This window comes from Dromiciops gliroides, chromosome 4 (assembly GCF_019393635.1).
Source record: "Dromiciops gliroides isolate mDroGli1 chromosome 4, mDroGli1.pri, whole genome shotgun sequence".
NCBI classification, from domain to species: Eukaryota; Metazoa; Chordata; class Mammalia; order Microbiotheria; family Microbiotheriidae; genus Dromiciops; species Dromiciops gliroides.
In genome coordinates, this window is record NC_057864.1 from 27,709,843 (window position 1) to 27,737,615 (window position 27,773).

At 46.1% G+C, this 27,773-nt stretch overlaps 2 protein-coding genes across 6 annotated transcripts in view; both read right to left on the reverse strand.

Annotated features, from left to right (window-relative positions):
• Positions 1–16,186, reverse strand: part of C4H1orf185 (chromosome 4 C1orf185 homolog) — a 28,940-nt gene extending 12,754 nt beyond the window's left edge. For 4 of the 5 annotated variants that reach the window (XR_006352772.1, XM_043963570.1, XM_043963567.1 and 1 more), the window contains exon 1: positions 15,096–16,186. Coding sequence is in view for 3 of the 5 variants with exons in the window: in XM_043963567.1 (XP_043819502.1) it covers positions 15,096–16,152 (1,057 nt within the window). In the remaining 2 variants the exon portion in view is untranslated. Of the gene's footprint in view, positions 1–4,551; positions 4,640–15,095 lie in introns of those variants that run through there. The other variant, XM_043963568.1, reaches the window with a different exon arrangement.
• Positions 16,187–16,226: 40 nt separating this feature from the next.
• On the reverse strand, positions 16,227–22,405 carry LOC122754547. The gene is made up of 3 exons (XM_044003074.1): positions 22,135–22,405; positions 16,324–17,006; positions 16,227–16,232 (listed from the first exon to the last, which is right to left on the reverse strand). The coding sequence occupies exons 1-3, from the start codon at positions 22,403–22,405 to the stop codon at positions 16,227–16,229; spliced, it is 960 nt and encodes a 319-aa protein (XP_043859009.1).
• Positions 22,406–27,773: the final 5,368 nt, after the last annotated feature.

The window sequence follows — 27,773 nt, forward strand, 5'->3', positions numbered from 1 at the left end:
AGTTTATCTACAAGAGGGAAGAGAGATTTGGGATGATAGCAAGAAAGGACAAATCAGATGAGAGTGAGGATGGGGGAGACCTGGGTGTGTTTGCAGGCAGTTCCCCCCATGCATCTTCCATGCATCCCCCCCCCCACTGGACACAAAGCAAATTATCTGCTGTGTCACGATTCTCCTTCTAGTCTAAAATGGCATTTCACTCTTATGGGGCTTAGATGGGTCCCTGGACATCCTGATGGGTAAAGAGGGAGGTGTGCTGCCAGTGGAGAGTGGAGGAAACTTTATGTGAGGTTCCTTATTTTCCTCTCCTTCTTCCCTGGTCAACCTCTGGATTTGGGTGCCAGAAGCAGAGGGACAGATAGCACAGGAGGGCCTGAGGATCCATGCCAAGAAGCCAGAGATTCTGGGCATCAGGTTCAGGGGTTTCTAGTGCCAGGGAGATGCCCGGCATGTGTTCAAGCACCACTGGTTTTGGGAAAGTGGAATGCCAGGGTCTTGGTGACGTGGCCCATGCCATGACTGGGGACGAGTGGGAGAGCTGAGCCCCAAGGCTGAAGTTGAGGTGGACACTGATGACCGTGATGGAAAAGGAATTGCTGGGATGGTGAGTTACAGACTGGATCATGGATGGAGGAGTGAGCCAGGGTGGTATGACAGATCTCCCTCCCAGGAGCAGCCAGAGTCTGGGGTCCCAGACTATACCTGAGCACATGCCTCTCTGCCCTCTCCCCCCCAAACTTCTCTTCCTGAGGCATGAGGAAGCAGTGTGGTTGGGCAAGATTGAGCCAGGGGAATTTTCCAGTGCGGCTTGGATGTGATCTATCTACTTTTACCTTGTTGCATGGTGTTTAGTAATGCCTACACTTCAGAGCCTGGGTCAGGGAGGATTTCACGCTTGTCAGTTGGAATCTACTAGGTGGGGGCAGGAGTAATGGGGAGAGATTTCGTGCTTGTGTTAGAGACTTTGATGCGTCTATGGGGTTATAGATCAAGTGTACCACTCGTTGGTAGGCAAATTATGAACTACATTTCCTTGCAGGTTAATTATAAAGTCAAAGCCTGTCTTCCTATAAAGCCTGATGCAGCCATGGCTGCATCACTTCCAGTGTCTCCTGGGATGCCTAACAACTACAAATTTAAAACAGGGGTGTGCTGGAGCCAGTTGTTAATTTTTTTTTGGGGGGGGCAATGAGGGTTAAGTGACTTGCCCAAGGTCACACAGCTAGTAAATGTCAAGTGACTGAGGCTGGATTTGAACTCAGGTCCTCCTGAATCCAGGGTTGATGCTTTATCCACTGTGCCACCTAGCTGTGCCCCAGTTATTAATTTTTAAAATTAATTTTAATTTTTAATTAATTTTTTTCATCATGGGCATTTGTACCTTGGAAACAGGCAAATGCTACAAATCAGGGCTTGACATATTGTTTTGTTGATTGCCTAGACTTAAGTGATGGAGAAAATGTTAACAATGCAGATTACACTTAAAAGTGTGTCTTGTGTACATTTGGAGAGCCAGTCAGCCAGGCAGCCAGCTAGTTGTTAATCACTTGCCAGAGCACTCCTGCATATGGCCCACGACACTGTTCTATTGCTTAGTAGATACCTTTTGCCCCTGAGTAACACATTATACCCCCAATATCGTTCGCTAATGACAAATCTTCTTGGAAATACACTGTCATCTCACTGAGGCCCTGGTAAACAAATGGAATATAACAAGGATTTCTAGGAATTATAAAGTCTTGGAAAGAAAATGAGTTTAAGAGCCACAGGTGGTTTTACTTTAATCATTGCTGCTGATTAAAGGGAGAGATTAAGGCTTGAATTCAAACAGCCCCAGACATTTACTAGCTGTTTCATCCTGGGTTAGGTCACTTAACCTCTGTTGCCTCAGTTTCCTCATCTATAAAGCCTAATCCTAACTCCAGTATGTCTCCACTCGGCTACCAAAGTGATATTCCCAAAGCACAGATCTGTCACCCTGCCCCAGCTCACACCCCTACTCAGTAAATAAACTCCAGTGACTCCCTATTGCCTCCACGATCAAATACAAAAGCTTTTGTTCATGTAACCAGATCCTTTGCACTCTCCCAGCCTTCTTTGCACCTTACTCCTTTCCATGATCCTATAACACAATGCAGTAACTTGCTGTTTCTTGCCCAAGACACTCCATTGTCTAACTCTGGGCATTTGCACTGGCTGTCTCCCATGCCTGGCACTCTCTCTGTCTTCATGGCTGCCTCCTGGATTCCCTGATCTCCTTCAAATCCCAAATAAAATCCCACTTTCTACAGGTAGTTGTTCCCTCAATTATAGGGCCTTCCCTTTGGGATTCACCCATTTTTTTCAGTATATATCATTGGCACATAGTTGTCTACATGTTGTCTCCCCACATAGACGCTAAGCTCCTTGAGAACAGGGACTGTATTTTGCCTTTCTTTGTATCCCCAACACTTAGCACAGTGCCTAACACATAAACTCTTTTTTTTTCTTAGTTAGGCAATTGGGGTTAAGTGACTTGCCCAGGGTCACACAGCTAGTAAGTGTTAAGTGTTTGAGGCTGGATTTGAACTCAGGTACTCCTGACTCCAGGGCCGGTGCTCTATCCACTGCGCCACCTAGCTGCCCAACACATAAACTCTTAATAAATATTTACTGAATGACTGACTAATAATGGTACTTCCGTTCCAGGGTTGTTGTATGGTAATATTTGGAAAGTGCTTTACAAACCATAAAAGTATTACAAAAATGTTAGCCGTTGCTGTTGTTGTGGCGTTTAGATGATAAGTTAAAGCAACTCTAAGGTTTTGTGTCATGTCCAGCAAAGAGGCAACAGTGACAAAAGGAGGAAATGGCCAAGGCTGGAATGGCTTCAGGAAGAGGGGCACACGCTATACTGTGGATGAAGCTGTCAATTGATCTAAGCATCCTGTCATTCAGATGACTCTAAGCTGGGCAGGACAGCTGATACTCTGGGTGATGTATTTTGTAAAAAGAGAAATGCTTTAAGTGGGTGAGAGCAGGGTTTTCCCAAGTGTTTACCTTTTCTCTCCTCAGTCATGAGACACAATTAGTTCAAAGCAAAGGCCTTTAATGAGATAGTACAGTAATCAGATTTGCAATGGAACACTCTCCCACAAACATATGCCATCAGTGGGAGACTGAGTGCAGAGGGATCATCACACTACACATTTCTCACACATGGTCTTCTCATCAGGCTTGCTTATCTGACTTAGGGTTCACATGATCTGATCCAAGAGGGCTCCTGACGATTTCAGGTAGTGTCCTCACCCTACTCTCACCAGATCTGCTCTTCACTGCTTCCAGTATCTCTGCTGGTTTTCTCCATGGCTTACCTCTCATAAAGCAAGTTGCTCCAATGGCCTTGCTGGTTTCATAGTTCCCACCATAGTTAGCCACCATCTTGGCTTCCATTCACCAAAGAAAAGTGATTAAAGCTTCTCCTTGACAAGGAGTAATTGTGTGTGTGTGTGTGTGTGTGTGTGTGTGTGTGTGAGAGAGAGAGAGAGAGAGAGAGAGAGAGAGAGAGAGAGAGAGCAGACACTGCCTCAACTAAGAGAAAAGTAAACAGTGTCAAATGCTATAGAGAGATCAAGGAGGACCAAAAGATGAGAAGAGATTATTAGATTTGGCAACTAGGAGCTCACTGGGCTGGAGGAAAATGAAGGGAGGTATCTTTACAATTTGGGGCCTGGCATTTATACACTTACTAGTTATGATGCAAGAAAATTAGCTGTGTAACCCAAGAAAACCCCAAATGGGGTCACAAGGAGACTGAAACAACTGAACTACAACAAACATCCTTACAATTACTAGAGGAAGAATTCATAACCAAATAAAAGAGGCAGGCAATCACTCAAGATAAAAAAGATAATTTTGTTGATACACCTAAGCAGATGGACCCTGGAGCTCTGCTATCGAAAGATGCATAAAGACAATAGGAATTTAGGCTAAGTAGGTGGAGAACACTCATCTTACCTCTTTAGTCTATCTTTTATTCTAGCCCAAATTACTTTGCATCCAAGCCAGAGAGAATCTTGGGAGTGTGTCACCTTGTCTGAATCCTAAACTAAGTCAGTGAACTGTAACAGAAGGCTTGGCTCTCTATCGTACTGGACACCCAATGTGAGATATCTGAAAGGCAGTTGGAGATGTGAGATTGGGGCAGACTAAATAGATTTGAGAATCATTAGCATAGAGATGATAATAAAATACATGGGCACTGATCACCAAATGAAATAGTACATAGGGAGAAGAAAAGAGGGCCTAAGATAGCGCCCCAAGGTAAACCCATGGTTAAAGAGTGTGATCTGGGGGAGGATCCAGCAAAGAGGACAGAGAAGGAGAGGTCACAGGGGTAGCATTAAAATGCTCATTATCTTCTATATAGAATTATGAAAATAAGTCTCAACTATTTATTCTCCACCTGATGTTGATCATGTATGCTGGTCCTCACCAGAGGTTTCTCCCCTCTACTCTGTGGTCACAGGCATGACATTTCAGCAAAGCTGGCTGTCTGGGGAATTTCAAAAGCAGGACTTTGATCCCTCTCAAACCATCTGCTCTGGGGTTCGTCACTCTTCGTTGGTATAAAAAGATATCAATATATTCCAAATAGATCCTTCAAAGATTAAAGACAATTAAATTATTTTTACGTTCTTTTTTTTGGTCTTAGATTTTAAAAAGAATAAATTGGTTTAGTCACATTCTGGATAGAACGACATAGTTGAGTTTTGAGCAGAGTGAGCAGTTACTTCCTGCTCCAAGCAGTGCCTCCTAATTTTCAGGGAAAGGCAGTCCTTTAACATAGGGAGGAATGATTAGAAACCATTAATCCTCTTATTAATGGATGATCAATCATAACTGAAATAAAGCTTCTGCTCCCAACACTGGCAGCTGTGGCTGATGTTGATGATGGCAGAGCCTCCACTTCCTGTGCAATTCAGCACAAATTTCCTTCTCAGGAAGGCGAGGACTTCGTTCAAACAGAAAAAAAAATAAACAGTTTGGTCTGGGGAGTGACTGCCACATTCAGGTTGTTCTTTGAAAGGAGATTCTTTCTACCAGGATTCTCAGATGCTTACAAAAGTTGTCGTTTCTTCTTCCCTCCAAAACCTCTCACTTGATCATCCATCCCTGCTCTCATCCTATATCTCTCCTGCCTTTCGTGGCCAAACCCCTTGAGAAAGCTGATCTCATCATTCAGCCCAGACTGTTTTCTCGTTACCAGTGATCTTTTTCAATGCCAAATCTAAGCCTTTCTCATTCCTGTCTGCAGCCTCTTTCACTAGTGATCATCCTCTTCTCCTTGATAACTCTCTGGGTTTTCATGATACTTTTCTCTCTTGGTTCTCCTGTCACCTATCTGATTACTCCTCTGGATCTTTATTCACATCATTCCTCCTAACCATGGGTGATCCACAGGGTCCTGTGGGCCTTCCTTCTCTTCTCCCTCTCATTTGGTGATTTCAGCAGCTTCCACGGATTCAACTGCCATCTCTGCTGATGATTTTCAAATCTGCCCTAACCTCGCATTTCCAACTGCCAATCAGACATCTTGAACCGGATGTTCTGTAGACTTCTTTGGTTTTGTTTTTTGGTGAGGCAATTGGGGTTAAGTGACTTGCCTAGGGTCACACAGCTAGTAAGTGTTAAGTGTCTGAGGCTGGATTTGCACTCAGGTATTCCTGACTCCAGGGCCAGTGCTCTATCCACTGTGCCACCCAGCTGCCCCTTGTAGACTTCTTAAACTCAACATTTCCAAAACTGAACTCAGTGGCTTACCTCCCAAACCCTTCCCCTGTTACTGTCAAGAATACCATCTCCTCCCAAGCCCCAAGGTTTGACCACTCACTTTCTCTCCCTCATATCCGATCGGTGGCCTGGGCTTACCTCACACATGCCCCTTTCTCTCCTCTGACACTGCCATCATGCTGGTGCAGGCCCTCATCACCTCGGCACTGATGATTGTCACAGCCTACAGGTGGGTCTGCCTACCTCACATCTTTCCCCAAGCACAGGTTTGACCATGTCACCTTCCCCTCCTCCTTCCCTTCAAAATAAGTGGCTTCCTGCCACCTCCAGGATAAAACAGAAAACCTCTTTTTAGCCTTCAAAGTCCACAGTGACCTGGCTTCTCCCAACTTTCTTACAGCTTACACCCTGTCACACATGTTCTTTGATACAGCGACTCTGGCCTCCTTGCTAGTCATAGAACAAAGACATTCCCTGGATTTTCACTGATTGTCCCCATGCCTGGAATGCTCTTCCTCCTCATGTCTGGCTTTCCTGGCTTCTTTCAAATACCAGTTATAATCTCCCCTTCCACAGGAAGCCTTTCCTGCTCCCTCTTAATTCTAGTATCTTCCGTCTGTGGAGTCTTTCCTGTTTTTCTTGTATGTAGCTTATTTGTACATAGTTATTTGCATGTTGTCTCTCCCTTTAGATGCTGAGCTTCTTGACATCAAGCACAGTATTTTATTTTTCTTTGTATCTGCAGTGCTTAGCACAGCCTGACATACAGCAGGCATTTAATAAATGTTCATTGGCTGATTAATATAGGAAGACCCAGTCAGTTGGTGAGAAAGGAGAAATCCATTTGTTGATTGTTTAAGGAAACAGTCCTTCCGTTAATGCACTGTTGATAGAGTTGGAACTGATGCAACCATTCTGGAGAACAATTTGGAACTATGCCCAAAGGACTATAGCACTGTGCATACCCTTGGATCCAGCAATACCACCACTATCAGTATCCCAAAGAGATTTTTTTTAAAAAGGGAAAAGGACCCACTTGTACAAAAATATTTATAGCAGCTCTTTTTGTGGTGGCAAAGGATTGGAAATTGAAGGGATGCCCATCAATTGGGGAATGGCTGAACAAGTCGTGGTATATGAATGTAATGGAATACTATTGTGTTATAAGAAATTATGAGCAGGTGGATTTCAGAAAAACTTGGAAAGACTTACATGAACTAATGCAAAGTGAAGTGAGTGGAACCAAGAAAACACTGCACACAGTAACAGCAATATTGTACTATGACCAACTGTGAATAACTTAGCTATTCTCAGCAATACAAAGATCCAAAATGATTCTGAAGGACCTGTGATGAAAAATACTATCCCTCTCCAGAAAAAGAACTGATGGAAACTGAATGCAAATTGAAGTTTACTTTTTTGGGGTGGGGTGGGGTAATGAGGGTTAAGTGACTTGCCGAGGGTCACACAGCTAGCAAGCGTCAAGTGTCTGAGGCTGAATTTGAACTCAGGTCCTCCTGAATCTAGGGCTAGTACTTTATCCACTGCACCACTTAGCTGCCCCCTGAAGCTTACTTTTTAAAAAAACTTTATTTTTCTTGGTTTTTCTTTCATAACATGACTAATATGGAAATGTTTTGTATGACTTGCATATTTATACCTTTTATCAAATTGCTTGTTTTTTCAATGATAGGGGAGGGAGTGTGGGAGAGAATTTGGAACTCAAAATTGTAAAAAACAAAGGTTAAAAATTGCTTTTATATGTATTTGGACAAAATAAAATATTAATATTCAGAAAAAAGGAATATGGAAGTAAAAAAAAAAACCCAGTGCCTGCCCTCTAGGAGTTTATATTCTAGTGTAGGAAACTGACCAGCAATTTATTGTCATAAAATATTACTTGGGGAAATGACAGGTCAAATTAATTGTCCTGGGTCACAGAGGTAGTATAGTTCCCAGGTAGGACTTGGGATCGGGTCCCTGATCTCCTGTCCCCAAGGCCAGCTTTCTATGTACTTACTACCTTCTCTTAATAAAAAGTCAATATAATGATGCATTTTATAAAGAAATGACTTCTTTTATTTGGGGGAAAGCAGTAGCACTAGCAAGGATCAGGCTGTGTGTGTGTGTGTGTGTGTGTGTGTGTGTCTCTTGAGAAGGGGCCCTTGAGCTGAGTTCTGAAGGAAGCTAGGGATTCTCTAAGACAGATGAGGAGGGACTGCAACCCAGGTGGCAGCGACAGCCTAGGCAAAGGCAATGTCACATACACGGAGCAATAAGTAGGCCAGTTTGGCTACAATGCAGAATTTGCAAAGGGGAAGTAAGGTAACATTAGTAGATATACACTACAGTCAGATTGTGAAACGTGAAAAGGAGCTGGAGGTTTTAATGTACCACAAGCCCCGTATGAGTCATGGAGTTATGGCAACCAAAAGAGCCACTGGACCTTGGGCTGCACTGAAAGATACAAAACTGGGCTAAGAGCACCCAAGTTGAGGCAATGTTTTAAAGAAATTTGGCACAGGGCCCAGCACACAGTAGGTACTACCTAGATGCTTATTCCCTCCCCTTTCCCTGAGAGAGGCAGAGCTTCTAGGAATATAGATACGAGAGCTCTCTTGTGTTCTACACTCATCAGACCTCAGCCTGAGTTCTATGTCCTGTTCTGAGGGCCCTGAGTCCCTGCTCCACAAGAAGAGGCTAAAGGAACTGGAGTGTGCAGCTTGCAGAACTGAAAGCTTGAGGAGGATGTGAGAGCTTTCTTCAATTACACGAGGAGCCATCAGAGAGAAGGGGAATTGGACACTTCCATATCCACAACAGAAAAGGCACCGTACACAAAACTGGGGCTCTCCATTGCATATAGGTCACTCTTCTCATAAATAATGAAGTTAACACGTCACTTTTAAATCTGTCCAGCTTGTCTGTGATTCCTTCTGGCTTTCCTTCTGTTCTGCAGTGTGCATTCAAAACAAAACCCAAAAACCCTTCAATGATCCTCTTTTCTTTCTTTTCTCTACTGGCTGTCCAAAATCCCTGGCATGGACTTCCATGATGACATTTCTAGTGCCGCTTTCAAAGCTCAAAAGGTATCAGCCTAGTCCATTCCCTTCCTCATATGCCACCCAAGGTAGGAAAGAACGGACACAACAAGGGCAGAAGAAATAGCAGGGCTATGTGTCCATGGGCAACATATCAATTCAAGTGAAAAGAGGAGGCCTTTGGCGCTGGCTCTACCAACCAGAGGCTTACAGCAGCCTTTGCCTCCTCACTCAAACACAGCCCGGTAAGCGAGAGGGACAGTTCATTTCTGCTGGTTAGTGCCTTTTGAAGGCACATCTAGTTCTGGCTCAGCAGCCAATCAAAAGTTCTTTCCTTCACCATGTGGTAAGCAGTCAAGAAAGAGTTATGAAATAATAGCACATGCTCTAAAATGGATAGCAGGGCCCTCCATTACACATCATCACACATTTACAAAAGCAGGCTCCCTTAGCCTTCCCTGTGGTTCTATACATTTGAAGATGGAGAAAGTTCCTCTTTACATAACTCTTTCCTTCCTTTCTTTTCTTCCTCTTCTTTCTTTCTCAACCTTACCTCTAGCCCTCCTTCTCCTTTCAATACCCCCTCCAATCTTTCTCATTTTACAAAGGAAGAAAACAGGGATCCAAAGAAGGAAAATTACTTTTCCAACGTCAAATAAATAATAATAATAATTGTTGGTTTTGACCCCAGGCTCTCTGCCTCCAAAATCTAGAACTCTTTCCACTGTACCATGCAAGTACTTAATGCCCTAAGTTGGCATTCACACCCTACCTTCTATTAGCACTTAAAATTATTGCAAGGTCTCTGCTTTCATTGCAGAAGTGGGTAAATACAGGTATGGCATATTATATAATCCTCCAGACAGGAAGTGTTGGTTAGTTTTATTGAACTGATTTCTTCTTGACCACCCCCACCCCAACCCCATCAGGTGCTGGTATCCTCCCTCCTGAAAATTATCTTGTATTCATTTTGTAGATATTCTAAATATATGTATATATGTACATGTTGCTTCCTCAATTAGAATGTAAGCTCCTTGAGGGCAAGGGCCCTTTAATTATTCTCTCTGTATCCCAACACCTAGCATAGTGCCTGACACATAATATGTGCTTACAATAAATGCTTGTTGTTATTCTCTTTCTTTTTTTAAAAAGAACTTTGTTCTAAGGAATGTCTCCCAGTGGAGGTTTGGGGAGGTATATATTCTGAAACAAATGTGATGTAAAAACACATCAGTATAAGTAAGATAAATTAAAATGAGTAAACAAATAAAATGCAACAGGATAAGCAGATTTGGAATGATTTCCTCTCCTCTATTTCCTGAGTTACTCAGTGGTGAGGACTCAGGAAAGGTCAAGCTACCACCAGGGTAGGCCTCTGCCAAGCAGCTGATGAGTCAGGCAACTGAATTTTCTCCCCTTTCCAGGATCTGCCTTAGAGTTTTCTTTTCCTGGCGCCCTGCACTCCTAAGCAAACAGACAGTCCAGCTTCTATTATTATTTTGTAGTGACCCTATGAGACACTTTTACACTCAGGGCAATCTACTTTCATTTGCTCTTGGGCTCCTAAAAATTGTTTCTTGTTAATTATGATGAATGGAAATCAGTCAAGGCTAAATTTGAAAAACTAAAAAGAACTAGCATTGAGATCCTTTTTTGCATGCTCTCACAACAACCCAGTAATTATGACAGACATAGTTTTATTTCCCATTTTGCAAACGGGGAAACGAAAATCAGAGATGTTAGGTAACTTGCCTGTGCTCACACAGCAAGCAAGTATCCTTTATGTGGACACTTCTCTCTGAACGCTAATCCCAGTTCTCTTTCCAGTACACTAGGCTGCATCTATCTTAAACTATTGTTTTGTTTTTTTTCTTGAGGCATCTAGAGAAACCCTAGATTAGACAAAGAAAAAAATCTTTCTAAATATTATTGAATTTCTAAAAGTGTGAATTAACTTAGGAATTATTTTAAAATTGAGTGGACTAGATGAGAATAAAATAATACGTATAAAGCTTTTCAAAACTTAAAGTGCTTTGTAAATGTCAGCCGTTACTGTTATTACCACCATCATCAGGCATTAACTGTTTGAATTCTCTGATATAAGATCCACTAATTCTGACAGATTTAAGCTTTTTTTTTTCTTTTGGGCAGGGCAATGAGGGTTAAGTGACTTGCCCAAAGTCACACAGCTAGTAAGTGTCAAGTGTCTGAGGTCACATTTGAACTCAGGTCCTCCTGAATAGAAGACCAGTGCTTTATCCACTGTGCCACCTAGCTGTCCCCCAGGTTTAAGCTTAAAGGATGTCAGAAGGCACAACCTGGTTTTAAGGATTCATTCCTTTTGCAGAACATTAGAGCTGGAAGGAGCAAGGAACAAGAGGGGGCTCCAGCAAGAGATGGAGGAGGGTGCATGGCCATGGGGGCCCACAGAGAGGGAAATTGGGCTCTGGGCTGCTTTTGCTTCTCTATTTTGTGTTTGATTCCCCGCAGAGGGGACCCAGCAGCAGCTCTGAGATGGCTGTGTCCAGGCAAGCGACCTGTGAGTGCTGAAAGACCTCCCAGTGTCCACGGCTGCAGTATCCCCAGAGTGGCCATGACTGGCAGCGGGGCTGCACTACTCAAGCCTGGCTGTTTGATCAGGCAATGCCAATGATAGTAAATTTGCTGTCCTGCAGATGCCGTGTGATGTGCCAGAGAGGCCTGAATGTTAACCTCCCTGGCAACTATCCAGGTAGTAATAAGTTGCTGAGTCTTTTCCAGTCATGCTGTTAACAAATTCTGTGACTTCCCATTATGGATTTCTGGGTGGGCATAAAGAGCCTGAACTATACCTAATTCATGGTTCTGCTCTGGGTACTTTTTTACTTCCCTCCTGTGTGGGAATCTTAGACTAGAACCAAAAATAACTCTGTCCCCAGTAGCCCTGCTAATGTCTTGATAAGATAATGAGTGAGAATGGGGAGCCCAACCCCCTAAGGAGGGGTCAGGCATCCTCTGGCCCCGAGCCCAGTGTGAGCCTGCATGGCCAGGCACAGCCCAGTTGAGTGGTAGACCTCAATGCTATGCAGCTCACAAAGTCCTTTCTGAAGCTCAGAGAGGTGACATGGAGCTATTGAGTATGGGGAAGTGATCTTGGCTCTCCCCAAGTCTGTGAACTCTAAACCAAGAACTCCTGTACCCCCTTTGTTTCTAGATCTGTTCTAGGAGGTCTCCCCCATTTGCCAGATTTCTGTCTTCCTAGAGGGGAGACTATGGGCAGCAGCTCTTGTGAGCTCCAGACATCTGAGAAACAGTGACAACTGTGCCAAGGGCTTTTCCCTCCAACCCTCCAGAGGAAGGAAGGGAACAAGCATTCATTAATGCCTACTATGTGCCTGGCACTGTGTGCCAGGCAGTTTTACAACTATTATCTCATTTGATCCTCCCAACACACCCATTTTCTTTTCTTTCTTTTTTTTTTTTTTAGTGAGGCAATTGGGGTTAAGTGACTTGGTCACACAGCTAGTAAGTGTTAAGTGTCTGAGGCCGGATTTGAACTCAGGTACTCCTGACTCCAGGGCCGGTGCTCTATCCACTGCTCCACCTAGCTGCCCCCAACACACCCATTTTACAGTTGAGGCAGACATAGGTTAAATGATTTGTCCAGGTTCCCACAGCTAGAAAATGTCTGAGGCCAGATGTGAACTTATCTTCCTGACTCTAGGCCCAGTTCTCCATCCACTCCACCACCTGGCTGCCTGTTGTGCTGCACTCCTCTCTGGATGGAGGCTGTGGGGCTTTCCCCTGGGGAACAGTATCTTATGGATGAGGTGGGCATCATTCAGAGCCTCTGGCAGTGCCCACCCCACAACACACACAGAAAGAATCAGGCCAACTAGCCGCTGCCAGGAACATCTTCCTCTGGCACCTTCCGGTATGGTTTCATGCACTGACAGTCAACAAGTGCTAAGCACAAACTATGTGCCCAGCACTATGGGAAACACTGAGCATACAAACAGAGACCCTCTTACATTCTCTCAGGGGAGGCAACATGTAAATAAACACATCCACGATCTATGGAGAACAGATGGAAAGTAACCGCATTGCTGCTGGGGATGCTGGGAAAGGCCTCGCGCAGACAGGCCAGAGGAATCCCCCTCTGCTTATCCCACAGAGCCACTCCTTCAGGTGGGCCAAAGACTTGGAAAAAGTTATTGGAGGCTACTGAGTCCAACCCATGCTTGGGCAGGAAACTCCCAGGCAGCATGTCCTGCCTGAGCTCACTGGGCCTCTGCTGGAAGCTACAAGTGAGGAGGAGAATCCTACCCAAATCTCCCAGGTCACCCATTCTACTCCAGGGCTCTTAGCTCAACCCCAGGGGAGAGTTCCAGGCCTGGCCCCCTGCTCTCTCTACTCTCAACCACATTCAGTTCCCAGGGCCCTCTGTCTCTCCCCATTGAGCTCCTCCCATAGAATCTCCTTCCCTTTACCCCCAGCAGTTTTGTCAGCCCACACCCCATCTACCATCTCATCTACCATCTCAAAAACTGTTCAGAAGTAAGCTCCTCCTTCCTCTCCCTCTTCCTGACATCATTTCCATCACTCATTCTCCCACTCTCTTTTGCTTACAACCTTAGTGTTCTGCTTGTTCCCCCTCCCCTCCTGGGGCATTAATGGTTCTCCTCTGTGCCCTTCACCTATAATTTACACTTCCCTTTACCCTTCCTGACTGCCAAGAGGGTCCTACAAGGGGCAGAATCTTGGGATGGAAGCCCATTTACCACCAGGGCTTCAGCAGCCAACCATTCAAACACGTGCCTACCAGGTGAGGTGTCCAGGGCTAGAAGCTGAGGCCACGAAGACTGAAAACCCCTGCCCACAAGGGGCTTATTTTCTAAATGGGAGGTATAAAAGTGACAACAAATAAGTATGATACAAAACCAGACCCCTTGCCCACTGACCACATTCTTCCTGGTCAACTGAGTCAAGCTTCCTAGGCTCTTCCTACGGCAGAGATGCCTTGGGCTCTGCTTGGTGAGCCCACTACCTACTTCTTGCCCTTCCTAACCTCCCCTGGCAAGTTGGGCTGGGTGCTTCTGCCCTTCTCTCCTCCTGCTGTTCTTTCTCCTCCTCTAGCTCCCCTCTAGGTCTGGTCTTTCCCCATTAGAACAGTAGCACCTGGGGGGCAGGGACTGTCCTACCTGCTTGTTTTTGTATCCAGGGAACTTAGTGGAGTGCCTAGAACCTAGGTAAGAGCTTAATCCATTGGGCACAGGAGAAAAGGAGGGAAGCAAAGCAGCAAAGGAGGAAAACAACCCCTTTGAGCTGGGAGAATCAGAAGACTTTATGCTGCAGGGGGTCCCCTGACCTGACCTTGGTCATGCAGGAAGACAAGATTTTTATGAGGCCACTGGGAAGGGAGCACATGCCAAGCATGGCGGGCGGCCTGTACAGTCAGAATATAGAATGGGATAGTTTGGCTGGACCTTGTCTGGGTTGAAAGCAATATAAAATCAGGTTAGAAAGGGAGGCTGAACCTGCTGTATGAATGACCCCAGACTGATGACCTCCAGGCCTGAGCTCTCTTCCAAGTGCCAGAGCCAAATCTCTAGCTGCCTACAGAATATCTCAGCTTGGATGTCCCACAGCCCCTCAAACTCCATGTGACCCAAACCGAGTCGCCCCTCCCCCCAACCTGCTCTCCTTTATGCTTCAGTCCTTCCATCTGTGGCTCTGCTATTCACTCCTCTACCTCCTCTAAGCTCCAACCAAACTGGATTATGCCTTGCCCCTCTATTTGCCCTATATTGGCCTACTTCCAAGGCTTTGTTCAGGCTATTCTCTCTGCCAAGAATGTCCCCCTTGCCTGACTGTTGAGTTCCCATGGATGCTTTAATGCCAAACTCAATTGACACATTCTCCATGATTCTCCCCCCTTCCCCCTAAACTTTCACCCCAGGATCTCAAAAGGTACTTTTTTGTACCTCCCCCCCCCCAATGTACTCACCATGTATTATTGAGTATTTGTTTTTTTAATCCTAGACTCCTACCTGGCTGTAACTTCCATGGAAACAAGGACGTATCTTACCTGTGCTTTATGTGTGTCATGACTTGGCACAGTCTCTGTATGCAGGAGCTACTACTGTGGGAGAAAGCGCTGGCTGGATAGACCGTTAATCAACACAGGCTAAACTCACACACAGCCTGAATATCCTATAACTTCTGCTCGGACGCTTCCTGACGTCATGCCAGCTTATACTGTACGTTCAAACCAACAAACTCTACACAGGCTTAGGGGCTCACCTAGAGGCACTTGGGTCAGCTCACCAAATCCGTCAGCATCACGTTTCTGTCTCTTACTTAGCTCACTCGAAGGAGCAAACCCAGGGAAATACAACAAGTCTGATGGTAAATGCTCCCTGTCATGCAGGAGCTTCTGGGACTGGCTGGTCACCCTCACCTTAGGGTCTTCATGTTCAACAGGTTTTGTGCTTCTCAACTTTAAATCACCTGGGAGGACACTGGGGAAGGTCTGTTCTCTTTTCCACAAATCAAGTATAAGCCTCCTCATTTCCCCCAAATTTCTAATAGAGTTGGCCTGTTGTGATTCCAGTCGAAAGGAAGAAGACTTAGGTGAGATGATGGCTTTAAAGGCTGCTAACACTCCAGTCAACTTGGAAAGCGCTACTTGGTTCTTCCCAAGCAACCGTGACATGGATGTCTCAAGAAATGTAGTCAATTTCCCTTGTGCCACAACTGTATTACTAAAGTGTGGTCTGATAATAAAAGTATAAAGCTGACTGTGGAGCAGGCCAGAGGATGGAGGCTGTGCCTTGTTCCATGAGTTTTTCCCCCCACCTTCCTCCAACCTTATCCCCTGGGATGCCTTCCCCTCATCTTCCAGTTCAGGGGCTCTTGGGCCCACTTCTGGTTTTCTCTTGGGAGCTCTTGGGTCTGTCTGACTTCCATCTTGGTCCACCAGTCTGTCAATTTTCCTTTGAAATGTATTTGCCTTTCTTTTGTGAAGTTTTAAAGTCACCCTTACATAGGCAGACCAAATTTTCACCCTGTGTCCCCTGTCTTTTGATGTCGCTTTAAATAAAAAAATTAGTTTTTCTTGAATACTATCTGAAGTTGATGATTTAGCTTCTTGGCCTTCACTTCTTGAAAGAATCTGAATGCTCTCTCTTGACTCTGTACTGTTCTTTCTCTGGCCAGGGTCTCTAGAGCCGCCATTACTAATGTACACACATTCTGTGATGGATAAAATGACTCTGTTCCCAAAGCCTCGGGTCCTTTGGATTACCACTGATTTTGTTTTCATGGAGATTAGTGAGGTTGGAAGACTCTTTCTACCCATTTTTGAGTAATGTCCAAAAAGTGGTTTTCTTGATAGTCCCTTCCGAGTACCGCCACCATCTGCTGAACTTCCACTCAGGGCTTTCAGAACAATTTCGTCTTTTTCTGGCTTTCCTTCCTCACCTTCCACACTTTCTGAATTCACTGATTTGCAAGGCTCCTTAGAGACTACCCTCAGATTATACAGTTTCCATGTTCTGATACCCTGCCGCGCTGCTCTGCCGCTGAGGGCATCCTTTCGAGACTTGGAATTGTTCTCTCGGTTTCCTCTCATGCCCTGATTGTTTCTTACAGTCAATGCTAATGAGTCCAGGGGTGCTTTTAAAAATCCCCTTTTTAGCCACCACCATTTTCTGGCCAACCAGTCGAGGTTAGCTGTGGCAAACTGGAGGGGGGTTTCTGCTGACAGCCTTACTTTCCTCCTTGGAGCATGTTCCAATTCCTTTTTCAGCTCAGCATTTATGTTGTGTTTATCTATACTTTTTGCTTTTCTCACCAATGCTGACACCCTTGTTTTTATTAAAGCTGGGCTGACTTTTTTCCTTCCCAACCATCTTTGGGGCAGAGTTGCTTTTCTGATTCCATTGTTTGCTTGTTTTCCTTGAAAAAGAGGCAATTTTAAGACTACATTTTGAAATAGGAGTTTTTTGTTCTTGTAGGTACTTGCCCTCATTTCGGATTTGAGGTCAAATTCCCTTCCGTTTTTAAGAACCACAAACTCTTCTTTCTCCCAAAGGCGTTTATAAGTCAGATGATCTTTCTGAAGGCTTGCCTGTTCAGAGGGCTCAAGTGGCAGCTGTCCAGGAGAAGTTGTCTTGGTCATCACTGATTTGGTTCGATTCTCTTTTACCCGACCTGTAAAACCAATAATAAAAATGCTTTATTTTAATGTGAAAAGCCACATGGCAGAGCAGAAAAAAGCTACGGACTTGGCATCAGAGGCCCTGAATTTGAGGGACTGTCCTATAGAAATTAATAAGAGCTGACATTTCCATAGTGCTTTATTTGGAAGCTCTAAAACAGGGGTGTTAATGCTGGCATGTCAGGGGCTTTGAAGCCAGGAAAGCGTTCAGAGAATCAGAGCTTAGAAGGTATCTGGCCCAAGTCACTCTTTTTGCAGATGAGGAAAACTGAGGCCTGGGGGGTTAAGTGGCAGAAGTGCTTTTTGAACCCAAGCTGAAAGGTGAGTTGTCTATGCAGCATGATGACTTTAGCATTTGTAGCAGATCACAAAAACTGGTAAATGAGGTAGCTGAGTAGGTAGCTGGGTGGTATAATGCTCAGACCTCTGGACTTGGAGTCAGGAAAGACCTAAGGTCAAATCCTACCTCAGATACCTCAATAAACTTTTATTAAGTACCTACTATGTGTCAGGCACTGTGCTAAGCACTGGGGATAAAAAAGGAGGCAAAAGACATTCTTTGCCCTTTAGGAACTTAGAACCTATTACTTAATAGCTATATGACCCTGGGGAAGTCATTCAATAGCTCTGTCTCAGTTTCCTCATCTATAATATGGGGATGATAGCAGTGCCCACCTCCCAGGATTGTTGTAAGGATCCAAGAAGAGAAAGATAGATAGATGATAGATACATAGATAGATAGACAGACAGCTATGGAGATCTATCTCTCTATAAATATATGTAAAATTCTCTATAAATACTAGCTGTTATTAGTAGAAGTTACAGGAATTTGCAAGGGGGAGGAGAGCGGAACAGTATCTTGTATTCTGTGTCTCCCCAACAAGCCTGCCCACACACCACACTGATCCCTGCCCTCGAAAGCCCTCTTCCCAATCAATGCATTCTTCACCAAGTGGGCAGGGCCCTTAGAGGTCATAAGAATAATAGCAGCCAACACTTCCCTTGTGCTTTGATTTCGCAAAGCCCCCACCCTCCTGGCTGCTTTCCCCAGATGTGCTCCATCTTTTCAATGTTCTTTGTAAACCTTGGCCCCCGGGCCTGAATTTTGTGCTTCCGATGTGGTCTGAGCAGGGCAGAGTTCAGAGGGACCACTGCCTCCCTTCCTCTAGACGTGACCCAAGAGCTCTATTAGCTTTGGGGCTTGGGACTAAAACTGAACCGACAGTCAGGGAAAATGCCAGGCTCCTCCTATGGGTGAAGTAGGAAGCGGCTAGGTGGCACAGTGGATAGTGCTGGGCTTGAAGTTAGAAAGACCCGAGTTCAAATCCCATCTTTAAAAAAACCAAACAGTTAAGTATCTTTATTTTTATGGAGGTAATTCTTTTATCTCACTGTACTGCAATCTTCCCTACAATTATAGTCAAAGAAATGACTTTCTCAGACCCTGGTTCCTCATCCATAAAATGAGGGAATTGCAGTTGATGCCTAAGGTGCCTTCCTTTCAGATCTATGATCTGGCTATTGTGGGTGAGCACATCCTGAACAGACTGGCTTCTTTTTTAAATGAAGTTTAGGAATGGCAGCATGAAGGCTGACTATGCAGCCAGAGCACCTGGGTTCAAATCCAAGCTGGGTGACCTATGACCCCAGTGGCCTTGGGCCTAGTCTTTTCCCCCTCAGTAAAATGGGGCAGAAGAAGAGAGCTGGGCTGAGTGGCCTCACTCTGTGATTCCCTAGCTTCTAAGTCACATCTGCAAGTCTAGCTGCAGTCTTCAAGTCGGTTACCAGGGATAGGTTCTGGTCCCAAGAGCTGATATGACTTCCCGATGGCACCCCTGTCAGAAGACAGCTAGGATCTGAGACCACAGAGGGGATCTCTACCAACCACAGGGGTTGGGAGGTAGAGGGGGGCACAAACTGTCTACACATTCAATTAAACTGTTTTTATCTTAATAATATAATTCTTAAGGAGCATGTAGAGATGATAGGAACAAAGGTAGGTAAGGATGGAGAGGACACAGAGCAAGTCATAGTGCCGGGAAAAGTGTCAGAAATACAAACACTTGGCGGGATCTTGGACTCACAAGGAAAACTCAGATTCTAAAAACCAGAAATCTTTTTGGCGTCATCTTGAGGAAAGGAAAAGGACCAAAGGAGGTGTAGGCCTTCTGCTCTGGGTAGATGGAACAACAGGCAGACTGAGGCTAGATGTCAGGAAAAGCTTTCCAACAGAGAAAGCTGCACCACAGTGGAAGGGGCTGCCCTGGGAGCTGGTGGGTAGACTTTCCCACCCAGGAGTCTTTGAGCAGAGCCCAGATGACTGACCACTTGGTGGGTGTGCTATAGTGGAGATTCTTGCTCATGTCTTGGGGATCCTTATATAAAGACCAAACAAAAAACCAGTGCTTGCTTCATGGACTTTACATTCAATTGGGCAGGATGTGACATGTACACAGGTAAACTTATATATGATAATTTAAGGAGCTGAGGTGATGAGGAAAGGCAGGGGCAGCTAGGTGGTGCAGTGGTTAGAATTCCAGGCATGAAGTCAGGAAGACTCCTCTTCCTAAGTTCAAATATGGCCTCAGACACTTACTAGCTGTGTGACCCTGGACAAGTTATTTCACCACTCTGTTTACCTCAGTTTCCTCATCTATAAAATGAGCTGGAGAAAGAAATGGCAAATTACTCCAGTATCTCTGCTAAGAAAACCCCAAAAGGTCAGACATGACTGAAAAACGACTAAGCAACAACAACGTAGGAAATGGTATATAAGGTTAGCCTTAAAGGTCAAGAGGGCTGCTCCTTCACTCTGTCACCTCCCAGCCAACCTGCCTTGCCTGCAGGACAGGAAAACCTGCCCTGGGGGCCTGGGCACCACCAAGGCTCAGACTGATGAGCGCCTCACTCATGGCTCACTGTCTCAGGCTAGCTACTCCACACTTATCCACACCCACACCCTGGCCCGTCCTCTTGCCCATTTCCCAGATTTCCATCTCTGGCACCTTACTGCTACTGGAAAGGTGTGTGTCAGTCCATTCCCCTCCAGATCCACTCACCTCTCCTGAAACTGCCCAAACCAAAAGCAGCAGCCCCTGCCCAGTTTCCTTGCAGATTCAGCGGGAGGAGGCCTCTCTTCCAAGGCTCCTTTCCATCTACTCAATCTCTCCCAATACATCCCTGTGCTAAAAGGTAAGCTTCCTGGGGGCAAGGCTGTGCTTGCTTTTCTTCAGTATCCCCAGTGCCCAGCACCGTGACTGGCACATAATAAGCACTTGATAAATGGACTAGGTGTTGGGTGCTAAGGGTGCAAAGACAAAAAAAAACAAAAACTGCTGCCTGCCTCAGTTTCCTTATCTGTAAAATGGGGGTAATAATAGCATCCACCTAGCAGGGTTGTTGTAAGGATCCAAGGAGATAATTGTAAACTTTAAAGCACTCTATGTATGCTAGTTATTATTACTTCATTTAAATATCATTTTGATAAGCTTACTTCAAAAGGTTGGAAGACCACCAAGGGCCTGGGAATAACAGAATCTGCCAGCAGAGCTGGTGAGGCATCAGTACAACCACTAGTAGTGACCCTTGAGATTCAGCCCAGCAGTGGCTCAAGACCCCTGTCATTATCTTACCCCCACAAACCCTTCCCTCTTCCCTTCAGTGACCTGGCTCATAATGCTAGTGTTACATTCAACTCCTCATTGGCGCTCAGTCCACATGGCCAATCCTTTGACAAATCTTGTTCCGACCATTACAATACCTCTTACAGATATCTCCTTGGCTCTCTTGATACTGCTATAACCCTTGTGGGTGGATGCTATTGTATCAGTGGCTATCAGTTAGGAGTCCACTCAGAAACTGGACTCCCTGGTTGGGGTAAGGGCTGATACTTTGGTTCTTGCTGTATCTTCTTTCTCCATTCTCTTTCCCTCTGAGTTTATCCTAAGATTATTTCATCAATTTATCCTTTATCCATCCTGTCTAGACAAAGTTATTTGCATGGTGTTACCCCCATTAGTCTGAAAGCTCCTTGAGTGCAGGAACTGTCTCTGGCCTTATCTTAAAACATTGCCTGGCACATAGTAGGTGCTTAATAAACGCTTGCTTATTGACAGTAAATGAACCTTGGTGAAAGCTAATTGATGTTAACTGACTAAATGATACCAAGGTGCTAATCATGGGCTCAATGAAATAGGAAAGATACTAATTGGGGCTGATATTGGGGAGAACATACTGGAAGGGGTTCAAGGATTCCACCACTTCCCCTCAGGGATGCCCAGGAGATAGCCAAGCCTTGCTCTGAGAGCGAGCCTGCTTGAGTACCCTTGTGCTGGAAGAGCAGAGCTTAATGTTTCTGGTGGAGCAGAAAGGCATCGGGGTCTGCTGTCCTAAGGACCCTGGACGTAACCCTGGCTCTGTAACTGAGCAGGCATAGCTGAGTCCCCACCCCAATGGAAGCCTTTCCTCATCCAGAATCACCCAAGCCCTGTTTTGTTCTTCCTCCCAAGGCAAAGATGGCCCCACTTCCCAGCTGCTGTCATTGACCCTTCCAACAACCCTCTCTCCCACTTTCTCAGACAGGGAAGCTGAGGCACAGAGCTTTAGAGACCCACGGACTGGCAGGGCTCTTCCCCAGCTCTGCCTTCATCTCCTCCTACACCTGTTATCCTCCACTAGTGGGATAGAAAGAGCCTGAACCAGGAGGCAACAAACCTTGGGTTCTAATCCCTGTGTGTAAGCCTGAGTTGGCTGAAAAGGACCTTAGAGGCCACACCATAAATACAGAGAAACTGAGGACCCGTGAGGGTTCATTGGATACACCATTTGACAGGGGAGGAAACTGAGGCTCGGGGACATGACAGGACTACTTGCCCAAGATCACAGGGGTGGCCGGATACTAAGGCTTGGATGTGTGTCCAGAGCCCCGTACCCCTTCTCTGCTTTAGACCATCAGTCCCACTCCCGCTTCTGGCTTCAGTTTCCCCCTTTGTTCAATGCTCGGGTCCCCAAGCCCCTCCAGCTCCCTCGGGGGGCTCAGGGTGGGCAGGGGCTTAGCCACCTGAGGGGCCCCAAGCCCGTGCAGGGACGAGGGTCTGAGCGTGGGGAGCCCCGGGGTCCCACCTGCCGCGGCCACTGGCTCCGGTTCAGGTTCCACCGGACGAGGTTTCGAGATCGGCATCCCGGCGGCCAGACTCAGGAGCAGGAGGAGGAGGCGCAGGGCGGGCCCTGGCATCCCCCCGCTCCCCCGAGGCTTCCAGGGCCCGACCAGACGGAGGCCAGACGGGACAGGCGCACGGACGGGCAGGGGGCGGCCGAGAGAGGGAAGGAGGGGTCCTAACGGCTGCACGAGCCCGGGAGAAGGGTCGGTCCGAGGGGGAGGGGGGCCACTCATCGCTCACCCGGCCTAAGTGCCGGGCTGGCGCGTCACTCCCTGGCTCAATCGCCTCCAAGACCTACTGTAACACCCTCGGTTTGGCGTTAAAGGAGCTTCAGCCTTCCAGGAATCTTACACCTAACCCCGCCACCCCCCAATCCCGCCACCCCCAGCTGCTTGTACTTTCCGACCCCGGGACACCCGCCTCCCGGCTTTTCCTACAAGACCTCCCGTCTCCCGACTCCGGGCACTTTGTCCGTCGTCCTAGGAAGTGTCTCTGCTCCCCCCTGCCTCTTAACTCCCCGTCGCGTCCTCCCCGGCTGACCCTCGAAAGGCCAGTCTATCTCCGGACGTTCTCTCTGGCTGTCCCCCTCGATCGCAGGGCCTTCCCCCCGTTAATTCTCTCCTATTCATCCTTTACGTAGCTTGCTTCTTGTAGATCCCACATTGTCTCCCCGTTAGACCGTAAGCTCCTTGAGGGCCGGACCGACTTTTGCCTCTTTTTGTATCCGGCGCCTTTAGCACAGGGCCTGGCTCGGGGAAGGTGATTAATAAATGCTTATTGCTTGATTCGCTAACTTCCTTCAAGTCCCAGTAAGAAATCTCCCTTCTATGGGAAGCTTTCCCCAGCCTTCCCCTGGTTAATTACTGCCTATTGATCCCATATCATGCTTGCTGGGTATAGGTTTGCTTGCACGTGGGCTCCCGCTGTGAGCTCCTCCAAGGCAGGGACTCTCTTGGGTCTTTCTTTGTAACTCGGTGCTTAGCACTGGGCCTGGCAGTCAATCGATAAACATTCAGTAATCACCCACTGTGTGCCAGGCCCTGTGCTAAACGCAAAGACGGGGCCGAGCCTCCAGGAGCTCACAGATTAAAGCGGAACACAACCTGCAAGCAGTTATAGACAGGAATATAGTGGAGATAATCGAGGGCGGGGCTAGGGAGGGGGCGGAGCCGAGGAGCGGGTGAGGCGATGGGGTGGAGGTCAGGAGCGAGGCGCGCTGGCGCCGGCGGGAGAGGAGCAGGAGGGGCCTAGCGCGGGGGATCGGAAGGGGAGGGGTGGGGAGAAGAGGATCTGATGGAGCATGCGCGTTGAGGGTCAGACGAGGAGGGGAAGAGCTGGGAGGCATGCGCAGCATGCGCATTGACATTTAGGAGGGGGTGGGAAAAAGAGAGCTGACAGAGCATGCGCATTGGCATGTGGTTGGGGAAAGAAAGCAGGCGGGGCATGCGCGCAGGAGTTAGGGAGGAAGTAAGGGGCAGGGCGGAGCCGAGGGGAGGCCCCACCCCCTTTTTCTCGCGCTTCGCCTTCCCGCCTTTTCCTGTGGTGGGCGCCGCGTCCTCCCGTGTTCTGTACCGATCGCGAGGTAGGTGCCGCCCTGGAGCAGAGGCCCCCGGTGGCAGGCACCATCTTTATGTATCCTGCCACACACGACATGCTGTACTCACGCCATAGTGTAAGCTCCGGAATCCAGGCGCTGCTGGGGGAGGAGAGCGCCCCTTAGTTCTATTAATGGTGGCTGCCTCCTGGCCCCAAACAAGCCCGCCACGCGTCGCCCCGCCACACGGCGCATGCGCCAGGGCCCTGAGCGCGTGCCCAACCTTCCCAGCGGCGCTCCTGGCACGTGTTTCCTCCAGTCCTGTACTTGCAGCTCCTCTGTAGTACGTTAGCTGGGAACCCATGGGGACCGAGACCCGAGGCGCTCTTTCAGCACAGTACTTTTGCACACAATAAGAACTTGTGCATTTTTATTTCTTTTTTTTGTGCACGAGAGGCAGCAGTATGGTGCTTCACTTATTCCCTGGACACTTGGCAGATCCCTTCCTGCCCCTCAGTCTCACTTGCGTCGTTTGTAAAATGGGAATAATGATGGTACCTAAACAGCTCCCCCTCACCCACAGACACCCGTATTGAGAGGATCAAATGGGATACTTTTTTCTGAAATGCTTTGCAAACAGTAGCTATTATTAGTGGAAAGAATGTGGGACTTGGAGTCAGGATGACATGAGTTCAAACACTGCTGCAAACGTCAACCAGCTCTGGGTGACCCTACTCTTAGCCCATTTCCTCACCTGAAAAGTGAGAGTAACAATTTCACCTAGTGCACAGTGGTGTTGTGAGGACCAATTCATTCATTTATTCGTTTGTTTATTTTTGTGGTGCAATGAGGGTTAAGCGACTTGCCCAGGGTCACACAGCTTGTAAGTGTCAAGTGTCTAAGGCTGGATTTGAACTCAGATCCTCCTGAATCCAGGGCCTGTGCTTTATCCACTGCACCACCTAGCTGCCCTATGCACCAAATAATTTAAGAAGGGTAAAGAGTTCCACATACCTTAAAGAGCTAAATATATACCAGCTATTAGCCATTTTTATACTTCATTAAGTAGATAAGAGTAAGTTGCCCATGGCTATATAACTGATAATTGCTAGAGAATGGATTTGGATCCATACCTTTTGAACTCTTGAGACCTAGTCATCTTTCACAACTTCACAATTTATCATTCCTAAGCACAATAAGCCAAATCCTTTATTTTACAACACTACAGCAGATAGGGCCCACATAGGAAAAATTGCTGCTGAAAAATGAAGTCTTCCCAAGATGGAAGCATTAGCAAGAAACCTTACTATAATAGGTTCTTGTAGAGACTTTGCTTTTCACTGGAGGAGTTGGAAGATGCCACACCAAGGCCTGAGCTGGAGGAGAGATTGCAGCCTGAGATTGTTGTAGAAGCAGGGGACTAAGTATTCTATTGAGACAAGTGTAGAAGCATTGGCCAAGCAAGGCAATGAAAGCTGGGGGAATTCCATTCCAGTCATATCCTGTATGGTAGAACTGGCTTCCTGGCTTCAAGTCCCATCACTGGCACATGTTGGCTGTGTGGATGGAACAGAAGCTAAAATTACATTTGGTACTCAGCAAGGACACCTCAAAACAAGTATGAGAGGAAAACAACCCCAGCTCAATAATCCTCTGGAACTCAGCAGCAATTGTGTCAAAAGCTTCTTTATTTTCATTCTTGAAAGAATGGGCACCTGCAAATAAGTGCTACATCCAGCAAGTGCAAAGCATAGGACTCACAGGGCCCATTTTAATCCCTAGTCAAAATGGACCCTCCGCTTGTTCATCATTGGCTGATTATTTAAGGGCTACAATCTAAACACAAAAGCTAGCTAACCAGAATGCAAGTATTCTTAACCCTAATTTCCATAATTATTCTTTGAGTTCTTAGCTAATGGGGAGGTGACACAGGGACATTCCTTCAATCTTCCCTTATGTGGACACAGCCCAGGAGAGGACCTATTTGAGACCAGCTCAGGCCCACTTGAACCATGTGATCTGTCTGCCAGAGGGAAGGGGGACTGAGACCTGAGTCCTCAAACAGGTCCTGAGAAGTGTAATTTGAATGGTGCCCATGTGGCGGTTATGTACCGTTGAGAAGAAACCATTACTCCTTTCCTCACAAAGTATAAAACTTCTCAAGTCATTTTGGTAGTGTCAGAGGACTAAGGTGGCTCTTGAGGTTGCTTTAGAAGAGCTGATTTGGTGTGGGCCCTAAAAGGTCACCCCCAGAATGGTCTTCTAGTTTTGAAACTGTTGTCCCGGAGGAGATCTGAACCTAGAAACAGGCTGAGGGGATGAGACCTTTAGACTAATCTATGACACTCACTTACATTGCACAAATAGACACAGGTGGTCTTTATCCCAATTTCCACTCTCTCTGACAGGTCTGGTCCCTAAGCAAGGCATGGTCTCTCAAGATCTAGAGGTATCCCTTAGAGGCTGGTGGGGGAGAGGAAAGGTTCCAATGTTTTAGCTCATTAGCTCCTACTGGTTTACTTCTCCCCACTGATTATTAGCTAATGTCAATTAGCCACCCAGACTTTACTAGCTTTTCCAAAGGAATGTTTTATTATGGTGGTACAATTGGTACAAAACATCTCTCTAAAAGTCCATGTTACACTCTTCCGCCAATACTTACAGAGTCCAGAGGAAAGTGGGCTCAATCTGAGAGACGTGTGGCAAAGGGGTAACTCACAGCTCCTGGAAGTCCTTTGGTTAGAGTCCTCTAGATGTTCCCCTTAGGGGTGGTCTAACCTTTCTGCTGGGCCATTTGCAGAACCTTAAGTCTGTGTCTAGTTTGTCCTTGGTTCCCAATGCAGACAGTGCAGTCAACTGACTGGGGGACAATGCTAGGATGCAGAGGGGAAAAAAATCTAACTTTTCTGGTCTCTTCTCAGTTCATGTGGCTCCTCCAGCCAGTAGGAGGGTTGGGGGATGCTAAGGTCAAGGCCCAAGATTCAGCTTCTCTTGCCCTCTCCCTCCCCAAATTGAATCCTTCTTGGAGGATTAACTAGAATACTCTTTCCTCTTTGCTTGCTCAAATGTCTCAGACCCAAACTGTCATGATAATTTCTTTTTTTTATTCCTTGTTTTTTTTTAATCATAAAAATATTTTGTTATTTTCCAGTTACATGTAAAGCTAGTTTTCCTAAGATTTTTATTTCCACATTTTTCTCCCTCCCTCTCTTCCCTCTCCCCTCCCCAAGACAGAAAGCAATCTGATACAGATTCTGTATGTACAATCACATTAAACATATTTCTGCATTACTCGTGTTATGAAAGAAGAATCAGAACAAAAGGGAAAAACCTCAAAAAACAAAAACAAAAGTAGAAACAGTTGGCTTGATCATTTCTAGACAGGGTGTGACTAAGTTTCCCCTCTCAGCCAATCTGAACACTAGGCAGTTTCCAATTGCTCAAAGACATCTCCAAAGCCTGTGACTGACTGATTGATTCAGCAAAGTGTTCTCACCCAGTCAACGCAGCTAGGTATAGCATTTTATGACTTAAGTGGTGTGGTACCACTTACTGGTTCACTCAGTCAGATCCTATCCTTATATATTTAGAATCAGAGTTTGTGAAATTGAATAGGACTACAGAGTTCACAAAGGCCCATCCCCACATCGTGTAAATAAGAACACAGCCCCAGAGTATAACTTATTCATACTTGCAATGGATATAGGGCCAGGTCTTAAACATGGATTTCCTAATCCCTATCTGGTGTTCTTTTTACTGCCTTCTAGTACTAATTAATTTTTCATGTGTATATATACATATACATACATAAATAGATATAGATGTAGACACAGATATAGATATATGTTATCTTCCCAGCCAGAGTTTTAAACTCCTTAAGAAGGTCTATTTCATTCCTTTCTTTAAAGTTTCTACAGTCATGACCTAAAAGAGAATAAGCATGATTTTCTTTAACTACAGGCCTTACCATGTTACTCCCCTATTCAATAAACTCCTGTGTCTCACTTTTGCCTCTAGCATCAAATTTAAATTAGCCTGTTTGTCTTTTAAAGCGCTGTACAACTGTT